Genomic DNA, 12,425 nt, shown 5'->3' on the forward strand with positions numbered 1-12,425 from the left:
TATTTATAGAGGTATAGTTACATGTTACCAAGTTCATGACATTTACATTAAAAAAGACATTTCCCTATAACCTGACTCACCGTTTCCCCAGAGCTGCCGGCATTGTTGCTGATGGGTAAGACATCTCCCATTATAGCAAAAAGCTTCTCCGTTTTGGCAAGACGTTCCGTCCAGCTGGAAGGAGTTAGGAGGACACACAGGAGAATGTCCGGTACAGAACTCTGGAAGGTCGCAGGCTCTGGATGTCTTCCGACATGGGAAGCCAGGTGGCCTGAGCTAATGAGGAATTTTACACAGAGGGATTATGCTACACGTGTTTCATATAAACTCCTAAATCATGGATATAACACTTTCAGATGTACATATGTTTCTGGGATTACTAAAGCTTGGATAACACAGGAGAGATAACTTACTCTGCAGTGATGGCAGCAAGTCCCATGGGCACATTCAGCCCCTGGCAGCAGCGTGCACGTGGTGGCGTTACAGCATGGGTTATCACATTGCTAGAAAGAGGGAGAAAAATTAAGAACAGATATGTACAAGACCAGTCTAAGCAATGCTGAAACTCATTTTGATAAAATATTGTACCGTTTTGTGTAGGGACTTCAATTTAACTTCCTTCCTCTGGGCTTTTTTTTCAAGCTGGATCTGAGGGTTCTGACCCTAGGTCATGTGATCTGAATCTGCCCCCACCCTTAAGGGCATCTCCACCTCCACTCTCTCGCAGGTAATTTAACTCTGCTATGGAGCAGGCTATGTGTGTGTGTGTGTGTGTGTGTGTGTATATGCTTCAATGGGTTCTGTCTCACACGCGCTATCCATTGAAGTCAATGGGAGGTTTTTTTACCTATTGCTTTCAATGTGATACGCGCTTATCACATTGAAAGCAATAGGTAAAAAAGCCTCCCATTGATTTCAATGCATAGCGTGCGTAAGACAGAACCCATTAAAGTTAATGGGATTCTGTTTTACTCCGCTCACTCTGACATGTGTTTTACGTGTCAGAATGAGTGGAGCGTAAACTCCGTGTGAAAGCTGCCTTAGAGGGGTGGACTTTGATGAAAAATTATGGCTGCTTTCTTACAAAGACAGCACCATTTCTGTCCAGAGGTTGTGTACGGTATTGACCATCAACTTCATTCACTTTAGTGAAGCCCAACAGCAATAACTGAAACAACCCAAGGATGGGGTGCTGCTTTTAATCCTGAGTAACCCCATATATCACAACTACAAACATGCATACGGCCACCACAGATCCCACTTCTTACCTCAAGATCCCCACAATCACATTGCTCTCCCTCCTCCAAGAAGCCATTTCCACAGCGTGCTCCTCCATAAAGAGTCTTGGTGTCTGGGGTGTTGCTGAGGCACATTCCTCCTCCTGAGCGTAAGAAGCGGTCCAGTTCCCGTCTATTGCAAGCATTGAACACTTTGGGGAAGGGGTGTCTGACAAGAGAAGAGGAAACAAGCTAGTTTTAGTACTTTACTTGCCTGATACTATATTATGATCATAACCACAAGCATCTGGTACCCATGAGGCAAACAGATAGAAAGACGTATTCTAGGATGCATCTCCTATGTGGCTTGGTGATTATCTTCCCTAACTGCAGGGGGAAGCATTTTGAATTAGCGATGTGATGTAATCACATGATGTCCTTATACTACTGTATATATATACATAATACACAGCAATTGGTCACTGGTCACACACTTACTTCATACTTACCAACACTGTGGGAAGGGTGTTCAGGAGAACATCATGCATGTACAGCATAACATGCCCATATTAATTTTATATATATATATATATATATATATATATATATATATATATATATAAAGTGGAGGGGTTGCCAGAGCCTTCACTAGGATCAGGAGATGTGCCCACTTTTTCAGGACTCTGGAAGGTCACCCCTAATGGTAGTGTCCTGGACATTCCAGGAAAGTTGGCAAGTATGGGACATAAGGGTAATAAGTGGCGTACTGTGAACAATGAGGGTGGAGGTCGAGCAGTCAGACCTCAGCAGTCAGATGCTCATCTCCTAGGACAACTCCTTAAACTATTTACTCACCCAGTAGCAGCAGCCATGATGCAGCCGCCATCTTCTGGTTTTGCTGTACAACAACCTGCAGCATCATGGGTCATTCCAAAATTATGTCCCATTTCATGCGCCATTGTGGCTGCAACTCCAATTGCATTGTCTGAATGATCCTGGAGTAAAAAAGACATATAATACATTGAATGGAAACTGTACCATGTACTTGAAGCTGATATTGAATGCATAATCCTATAAGTAACTACTTTAAAGGGTTGTCACACTTACCATATTCACACCTCCAGACTGATAGGAAGAGCACATTGCCTGCAGTGGAGCCAGCCCAATTGTTGTACCATGAAAAGTGCGGCCTCTGTAGGGACAGAAAGAAAATCCTGTTTGTTCCTCAATCACATAAAATCACGTAAAAACAGCTGAACAGATTTGAATGAAATTTGGCATATAGATAGTTTGTAACCTCGATTAAAACATAGGCTACTTTTTATCCCAGTAAATGACATGGCTTCACAACTGTTATGAATTTATGTTCACTTACTATATTACACTGCTCTTGCAACAGCTTATCTCAGGTTCTGATAAAGCCAGGTCTGTTATCTCTCAATGTAAACACTCAGCTAACCCTCAGTGGATTGTGTACAGGTATTTGCATATTATCTGATCGGCTCCAGGCAACATGCTGACACACTGGACAGAAAAACACTTTTAATCCAAATTTAAATCTAACTTATTGCAAAATTCTAAAACAACGACAGCTATGAAGGAGCCAGAAGTCACAAAGTTCTCCTCAAGCGGAGCTGATGGGGAGCATCAGCGCCATCAACACGCTCATTATATGGTGTCACAGCGAGTTGCTGAGATGCCAGAACAATCATGGGCACAGCACGATTTCAACGGCAGGCCAGCTTGACAACTGCCGGATCATCGACGCCAACAATACGTTCATTATATGGCGTCCCAGCAAGCTGCTGAGATGCCGGAACAATTATGGCCACAGTGCAAGGAACGAGTTTAGCGGCAGGCTTGACATCTGCCGAAACGCCGGAGCAGGCAGATTATCAACACCAACAACACGCTCATTATATGGCTTCCCAGCAAGCTTCTGAGATTCCGGAACAATCACAGGCACGGCGTGAGGAACAAGTTCAGCAGCAGGACAGCTTAAGAGCTGCCGAAACAGTGGAGCAGGCAAACCATTGATGGCAGCAATTTGCTGAATATAGGCGGATCATCAACGCCATACCCACACCCTGCCATCAGATCGCCACATTGTGTATCGTGATTCGTCACGCCACACAACGTTTTTCCACTGTTCAATCGTCCAATGTTTACACTCCTTACACCAAGCGAGGCGTCGTTTGGCATTGACCTGTGTGATGTGTGGCACCCAATCACCTGACCACGTTCAAAGTCCGTGAGTTCCGCGAAGCGCCCCATTCTGCTCTCTCACGATGTCTAATGTCTACTGACACTGAGATCACTGATATGGAGTAGATGGCAGTAGGTGGCAGCACAATGCACCTAATATGAAAAACCTATGTTTTTGGGGGTGTCTGGATACTTTTGATCACATAGTGTACATACCCATGGATCACACGCATGCACAGACACATTCACGGACCACACATGTACACACACACATATGCACGCACTGACAAAACATGTCTGGCATCCTTAGTGGCTGCTTGCACACTAAAGTATTTTTAACGGGCCTCCGGGCCATGGATTTGGCGGTTGCATAGACTTCTATGTGCACAAAGCTGTGAATTTTGCAGCTCCATAGAAGTCTTTGGTCCATGAACTACTTCTAGTTTACATTGGAGGGAGGGGGGAAGGGCTGCACTATGTTGTGAATTGGGTGTAAATGTTTTATATGTTTGTGTAAGGAGCAGAAATTATAATTTTTGATAAAAAGTAGTGTAAAAAAACATTGTAATAGTTTATACTGTATAATATGTATTGAATATGTAAAATCAATAAAAACGTTGAAATTAAAGAAAAAGTTGTTCACATCAATGTTACGACAAATTAGTAAAATCCCAAAATAATAAAAATTTAAAGTGTAAAAAAAAAGATTTACTGTAGCACCGAAAATTTTACTTTAGCATAACCAACAATTTAACATATTTTACACGAGCAAAGTCACGGGTACTCTACACAGTACACACATACACATCTCTAAGAACTGAGGCCTATATTGGCAGCCATGTTTTTTTGCTCCTAGCTGTCACAAACAAAGATACATAACTAAGATACTGATGACAAGTTCTTCCTTTATATTGACTCTGCACCCCTCTGCAGACATTTCTTGACGCCCCCATAGTATGTGCCTCAGTGTTGGAATTCTTGGCATATCATTGTACCATAATGAATGAAGGGGGGGGGGGGGGTTCCGCTACTTAGATAGGGATGCCAAAGCTATTACATAACTGAGGGGAATTTTGGTGATTTCTTTGCTGCTTTCTCATGGCATTCAGTCTGAAGTAATGTCAGGACCCAGCATATTAATGTAAGCAATCCGTATACATATAACCTCTTCATAGTTAGTTACACATAAACCGACCATGCCGCCTTGAAACATGGGACGTGACGTGTAACTTTCTACTTGGAGCCCATAGCTCTTTCCTTCTTCTTTAGTGTGTACAATTGACATTGCTGCAGTAACCTGAAGCAATGTAGATGCAGCAATGTCGATGCAGCAAAGCACACACACAAATGTATATAATAAGGGTCAAATGGTCTGCTTTTGTTTGGGCACTATTCACACTACTTGCATCCTTCCACTATACTCTTTAGTAGTCAGTCAATGGATTCTGTCAAAAAAAATGTTATTAACTGGACATTGACTGGGACTGAGAATAGCACACACTCCATTCCAGTGGACAGAGGGTGCAGAAACCACTGAATACAGTTTGGCTGTTTCAGCAGGACAATGAATTTATTGTGAGACCCTTGAATCTAGTCAAGGACCCCATTATGGCACTGATGTAATACAGTATATAGTAACTAGGTCCTTACGTTATGAGCTGTGCATTATCATGTGGTGTCTGTGACAGAATCTTTCTTCTATAAGACAGGAAGGCACGTAAGGTGATGTATGGATTTTCAGATACATTGCACTTATCACCTGTTGTCCAGACCTCCAATCCAACCAGTGCAATGCGAATCTTCAGGGCCCTGTAAAACTAGATCGAGAAATCCTATCAGTGTAAGGAAGATATTTACTGAAGTGGGAAGAGAGGATGTAGCATATGTATGATGGAGGCCCATACACCTTCTATTATCCTCTAAGGGGAGGGGGCTAGCTCAGGTTTTCTCCAGTGGGTGGAGAGAAGCTGAATAGGTATGTCCCTCTTCAAAAATATGTAAAATTATAAGAGGATGAAACCAAGGAAGGGTTCCATCAACCTCTTTATCGTACAGAATGGGTTACAAGGTGGGTGAAGAGGCATTGGTCATTTACATGATATGAACCAACACATGGAAGGGGCCCCATTGCACCTTTTGGTCTCTCGGTGTATACTCCTAGGTGTACTGCGGCCTAACTGGGTATATGTAGGTAGTCTGGGGACTGTAAGAAATTCAGAATGCAGACAAGCTAAATTATTAGGGCTCATTCCCACAATGTAACGCGGCACTCATTCTGACACGTGTCAGAGTCAGCGTTTCAAAACAGAATCCCATTGACTTCAATGGGTTCCATCTTACGCGCACTACACATTGAAATCAATGGTTAAACGGAACCCATTGAAGTCAATGGGATTCTGTTTTGAAGCGCTCACTCTTACACGTGTTTATGTGTCAGAATGAGTGCCGCGTTACATTGTGGGAACGAGCCCTAAGTCTGTATTCATTGTGGGGTTTGATCTGGGGTCTATGTGTAGAGACACAGCTCTTTCACAAGAGGATGGTAATATCCAGTTATCAATGCTAGCAAAGAAAAGTGGTATTGAATATAAACCGTGTGGCAGGGCAGCAGTGACTATGGGTGAGCCCAAGTTTTGGGGACGGGACAGTGCAGGGCCCACAGTTTACTTAATGGTGTTGGCCTTTAATATATTTTTATGGCTTCTCCTTAGGCTACAATTATCTGATCGGTGGGGGGCCAATAGGTCTCATGAATCAGCTGTTCAGGGCTGCTTCCATTTCCTTATTATAAAAGCACAGAGCTGGAAGTAGTTGGCTCCATATTCCATATAGTGGCGGGTGCCGTCCCTGCAGTCCAGTTCCTATTAAGTTCAATGGAGCTGAGCTGCAGCATTACTATACATGGACTGGAGCCAACTGCAGTGAATAAGCAGCCCCATACAGCTGATCCGTGTGGGGGCCGCCTGTTGCCCATCAGAAGAGTTATTTATGGCCAATACTAAAAGAAATTCCTGCCCAACCCCTTTAATCGGCTGCTGAATAGTTACACTTGTAGTAATATTTTGCAATATGTTTGTGTGCATGACTTTAGAAGATATTAATAAAACTTGTACCTTATCTATATAGTTGGATACTTCCAGCATCTTCCGTTGCGTTCGGTCCAAGTCATAGTCATGTTTCTGGAACTGAATGTGGACAAGCAAATTAAGTATACTGTATATAACCCTCACACACAACACCCTTGATTCCAAGATCAGTGTACAAAGACTGGTTAATAGAGACTGATATAGAAAGCAATGTGTTGTTGGCAGGATTCCACATATTCTGAGAACTGGCAAAGACTAATATCATCTATGTTGGCTTTCAACACACTTTCCTGTATGACTACTGCAATGAGACTGCAATGCCATACAATGATAGTGGGCCTGTGATGGCGGTATATCAAATGAATAAATCCTGTGGGCAGGGTACTGGAGCTCCCTACTTCACTTCTCTATGGGGTCAGAGGTGTGACAAACCTGCAGAGTGCAGCATGTTGCCTAAACGGTTTGGCACAGAATGGGGCCGCTGAGAACAAGGGTCCTGAACATAGCAGTGGTTGTGCATGCTGCTCCATTCATAGCCTGCTGCAGGTAGCCAAGCTCTGTCCTTAGCTTCATCTCCTTCAGTCCCAGAGCGGAACATATATATATACTCTACTCCATTCAGATGGGCGAAATGGGACCCTTATTCTCATGATCAGTTAGGGTCACAGCAAGCCAATAGCTTGAAGGTGACAAGTATCAATATTGGGACATACCCCTTAAATAATAAATTTCAGCTACCTGCAGCCACCACTAGGGGAGGTTCCTTGCATATGGCTGTATAACTAGCCATTATTTCCAAAGGGAGTCGTAATGATCTGTATGCTGTCCACTTTCCAAAGTTTCAGCTGTAGACAAACAATATGGGGAAATTTATGATGATAAGCACTAAAAACCGTTTTCTGATGTACAAGTGGTGCAATTTTAATGAACAGCCATTTGCACCAAACCCCCCCCCCCTCCTCCCAAACTGCACCACTTTCTTCTTTTTCCAACCTGTCCTCCATTATTTAGGATAGAAGGCAGAGATCTAGACAGCTTTAGGGGGCTTTCACACAGGGTATCGCAGCGCTGATTCTTGCACGATAACTCGCATAAGAATCAGCGCTGCAAAACAGAATCCCATTGAAGTCAATGGGTTCTGTTTAACGCGTGTAACACATTGAAATCAATTGGAGGCTTTTTAACCCATTGATTTCAATGTGTTACGCGTGTTAAAAGGAACGCATTGAAGTCAATGGGATTCTGTTTTGCAGTCCTCATTCTTACGTGAGTTATCGTGCAAGAATCAGCGCCGCGTTACCCCGTGTGAATGTCACCTTACAATAACTCGCACAGGATTTAAATTTTGGGGCATTTGACCTCCTACGATGCACCAGAATTAATAAATACATGAGATGCCCCTGAATTATTAAGAGACTGACTTTTTAATAAGACTGGCAATGCCTGTCTTAATAAATTTCCCCCAATTACTGTGTAAGGGCAGCAATTTTGCATTTTACTACCAAGCCTCTTTTAACCATGGGTCCAATAGTAGCAAACATACCATGCGAACATTCAGGGCAGCAGCCCCAGCTCCTACCACCACCAAGCCTGGCTAAGCCACAGAGCCCCGAGCTAACTCTGCAGACAAACCCTGTACAGATTGAGCGCCCACAGCCTAGAGATAGAGATGGGGCGACACAGGCAGACGTACAAGCCACGGGAGAACAGACTACACCAACACTGTGACCAGGGGGCCCTAAAAGACGATGCGCATTTCCTGCTTCACTGCACCAAATACTCAGCTGTTAGGGCCGTCTACTTCCAAAGACTCTCTGCCCACATCCCAGACTTCATATCTGCAGATAAGAAGAGGAAACTCTACATCCTACTGAGAGAGGAGGAGGCCACTGTGGAGATCGCTGCCCAATACGTGTCCAGCTGTCACCAAATGAGGGGAAGATGAGACCCCAAGCACTACTATTCCCCAAATCACCCACCCATCCACCGTACACCCGCACCACCCGCCCATATCCACCACTCTTCCCCCCCTAACCCCAATCCACTCCCCCCACTTTACTTGCTTTGGCAGTGCCAAATGTCTATTTGGACGTGCCAATAAAGTTTCTTTGATTGATCGTACAATACTGGGGCTCAGTTAGGTGAGATGAGATACCGCCTCCTGTTTTCTCTATGAACTTGTGGCAGGTATGCCAGAACAGCAGAAGATTAAGAAATCTGAGCTGCCATGTCCGATCTGCCTTGATGAGGTTAGTAGAAAGCGTCATGCACTATCATGGCAACAAAAATCACAGGATGAATCACCAAACTGCTTTACCTCAGCGTGGTCAGCGACTAAGTAAAGTTCCACACATCTGTCCCCCTCCGCCTCTTCTCTCTTCACCTGCAGGACACACAAGAGGTCTGCTTCCAAACTGTAGTAATGATAGGAATTTAAAGATATACAGGAACAGGACATGAAAATCAGACTACAGGTGACAGATGGCTGACGTCCTGTGTATGAGATGACGGGGGTCTGAGGGGCACTAGATACAGTCCCTGAACTGTTCTCTTATATAAAACCTATTGAGGGGGGATTCACACAGAGTATTTTGGCACGGATTCTGACGTGGAATCCGTGTGGACATAAAGCCTCCCATTGACTTCTGCGCAGAACCCATTGAAATCAATGGGAAGCTTTTTTCCCATTGATTTCAATGGGTTCCGCATGGAAAATGGAACCCATTAAAATCAATGGGAGGCTGTATTTACACATGGATTCTGACGCGAATTCCGCGTCAAAATCAGTGCACGGAAACTCTGTGTGAATGCCCCCTAAGGAGTTAACGCACACTCATTCTGACACGTGTCAGAGTGTGAGCGCTCAAAACAGATGGCAATCATTTCAATGTGTCGGCTTACGGGCGTATAATGCACGTAATTTTGCGCCCGCAAAATTACGTGCGTTATACAAAAGAAAAAAAAAAGCCAATGAACTCAATGGCTTACTACATTTTACACGTGTATTTTTACACGTGTAATTTGTGGCAAAACGTGCGCAGCGTTATCCGTGTGAAGGCTAAAAGTCTCCCATTGATTTCAATGTGTAGCGCCCTTAAGCCGATACATTGAAATGAATGAGATCTGTTTTGAGCGCTCACACTCTGACACGTGTATACGTGTCAGAATGCGCGCGCGTTAACTCCATGTGAAAGGGCCCTAATACATTTTGCAGCTCTTTTCTACAACTCGGACACTGATAGGTAAAAAATAAGATAGTGCACATGGGACTATAGAAATAAATGTGTTTGGTTGCAATCTGTAATTATGGAAAATATGTGCAAAAAATAAACTGTGTGTATGGGACTGAGTTGTTCTGAGTTGTAATACAAGGCACAACCACTACTAAAAGTATGGCGCTGTGCTATACAGACCAATGTAAATAATGAAGGGGACATGGTGCCCGCCAGGATGCTACCGTATGACCCCTTCAAACAGCAAATTGGTGGGCTTGCTGGGAGACTCTCACAGATCTAATATTGATGACCTGTCTTAAGGATGCATTAATTTTAAAGAACCCCTTTATAATAGTCTGAAGATGGATAGAGGTTATATGATCCAGAAGCATCTTATGGGGAATATAAGAATCTGTCACCTTCACTTGTAAAGTAGAAGTGATACTTTAGCATACAGCATACGCACCATTTTCATCCCCCAGAGGATAGATTTAGCTGAGGACACGGATTAACATACGACAGACAGATGTTACATCTCTGAAGTATACAAGCTCAGAGATGACCTGGACCCGTACAGTATGGATGACGCCAAACATCTGCACTGCTACACCAGATGGCGGCTAATGAGGGGGATGTGGTGTGTTTGGATATATCTGCAATGTGTGACATCCAAAGGCCGGCCACGCTAATGAACACCAGATAATGGACATCTGCTTCATACATTGATCTCCCAGGAGCGCAACACGAGGAAGGATCTATTTTGACGGAAGTATTGATATGTAGGGATCGTATACATCTTACACTTTACAATAACACAGCCTAGTAACCCGGGAACTCTCTGTGGTATAGGCTTTGGTGTGTGTGTGTGTGTGTCATTTATCTGAAAGATGGAGTCCCTACTATTTTCAAAATTGTGTACCAAGTGGAGAATAAAAAAGGGGTCTGCACATATCAGCAGCTCGCTCCATTCATTTCCATGGGAATCAAAAGAGACAACCGCCATGTACGCATGGCCACCTATCCATTCATTTTCCATATGAGTGTAGCAGCCAGAGTCAGCCTCATCGATATGGGACGGAAGATCTCTTCTATGGAGATAGGTGAGGGTCCACTCTCTTGCTCTCACACCTATCAGACAGGTATGGCATATCCTGAAGTCTAAGATCAGAATACCCTATCCTAGAAGTAGTGTGCCCAATTCAGCTACTGTCTCCTATTTGTGCATATATAGATGAGGTTTATATAGCATTCAATGTGCACTGCACTACACTCACCCGATAATGAGGATGAGGAGGATAGGTGGAGTTGGAGACGTGTCTCTCTGTAGAGTCGGTGTGTCCACACTTGCCTTTTGGCACTTCAAGGTACTCAGCCTTGTAGATGAGATGTCTATCGCTGTCCCCTGGCAATGGTTCCAGAACATAACTTATACCATTGCTGAGTGTTATAAGTCCCCTGCAGAGACAAGAGTGCACATTAACTCCTAGACCAGAACAACAGTCCATAGTATGGTGGCGCTGTTGCATTTATCTCTATTGAAAAGGCATGCAGCTGGCACGGTGGTGAAAAGTGGTATTGCAATTTTTACATTTACAGGAACCATTGGGAGTTGCTATTCATGCGAGGTGATCTATGTAACATATCAGCACATGTGCAATGTTATCTGTAGAATACAGTAATGTACTCGTAGTTTTCTGCCTTCACCTTATTCCTGAGCAGGTGCTGACTGTAACGCTGGAGTCACTCTGTCCACGAACAGCTCCATGGTAATAACAGTGGTCCTAGAAAACAAGAGGAATTGTCTTCATATTAATACATAATTTCATAGAAACAGCGCAGTGCAAGTGGAGGATGCAAATGCATTTCAACACCGTTATAGGCAGGCTAGTTCATCATGCCATAAATCATAGGGGAGCTTTATCAAACCTGACAGTCAGACTGCTGCGCCAAGCAAGAATAAAAGGAGTCAGGTCAGTCTTACAAGGACTATTCTTTAAAGGGCCAGTATTTGCCCATGCCATTTGTGTAGGCCGGTATTAACAATCTGGTGACCTTTACTGCTCTCTAAGTAATATCCCTTGTCCATAGATGAGATGTATATAAGCAAAGAATAACCACCATCCTCCCCCACGGTCCTCAAATCCATTACAGTTACTATATTAAGATATTAGCGCACGTCTATAACGCCATAATCTCCGTTATATCCACATCATTCCGGAGAGCCCCTTTAATAAGGGAAACAATCAGACATTATACATAATACAATGGACAGTGGTGTCTTTCATTCTTATATACCGGGTCCTCATTTCCGCCTTTGCGTATCCCCAATCTCAGCTTCCTGGGTAACTGGGCTTGATGATCTCATCAGAGAAGATTTAACCCCTTTCTGCCAAAGCTGACCTCACCATGTGACTGATATCATACAACTTACAAGAGACAAAGACATAATTGTGCTAATGTGAGATTTTTCCCAGAGGCTTATCGCCACTGAGTGATATGAATAGATGGAAAGTCACCCTATTGGGGTCAGTAATGGCAGACTATCGCACTTTACTTTGTACAATTATGCTGCAGATAACCTAAGATGAAAGCGCCGGCTCCTACAAGACTGTCTCGGCCCATGCTGTGACTACTTAGTGTTGAATGTCTTTATTATACTGTATACTTACACTATTGCTGACCTACCTTATATAAGTCTATAG

At 43.6% G+C, this 12,425-nt stretch overlaps 1 protein-coding gene across 1 annotated transcript in view; it reads right to left on the bottom strand.

Annotated features, from left to right (window-relative positions):
- ADAM19 (ADAM metallopeptidase domain 19) overlaps nt 1–12,425 on the bottom strand; it is a 39,501-nt gene that overhangs the window by 7,216 nt on the left and 19,860 nt on the right. Inside the window, exons 5-14 of the mRNA XM_075275891.1 lie at nt 11,428–11,504; nt 10,992–11,178; nt 8,826–8,885; nt 6,536–6,607; nt 5,073–5,239; nt 2,325–2,409; nt 2,073–2,212; nt 1,269–1,446; nt 414–503; nt 81–276 (exon numbers count right to left, since the gene is read on the bottom strand). Of these exons, the coding sequence (XP_075131992.1) occupies nt 81–276; nt 414–503; nt 1,269–1,446; nt 2,073–2,212; nt 2,325–2,409; nt 5,073–5,239; nt 6,536–6,607; nt 8,826–8,885; nt 10,992–11,178; nt 11,428–11,504 (1,252 nt within the window). The remainder of the gene's footprint in view (nt 1–80; nt 277–413; nt 504–1,268; nt 1,447–2,072; nt 2,213–2,324; nt 2,410–5,072; nt 5,240–6,535; nt 6,608–8,825; nt 8,886–10,991; nt 11,179–11,427; nt 11,505–12,425) is intronic.

Source organism: Leptodactylus fuscus, chromosome 5 (genome assembly GCF_031893055.1).
Source record: "Leptodactylus fuscus isolate aLepFus1 chromosome 5, aLepFus1.hap2, whole genome shotgun sequence".
Taxonomy (NCBI): domain Eukaryota; kingdom Metazoa; phylum Chordata; class Amphibia; order Anura; family Leptodactylidae; genus Leptodactylus; species Leptodactylus fuscus.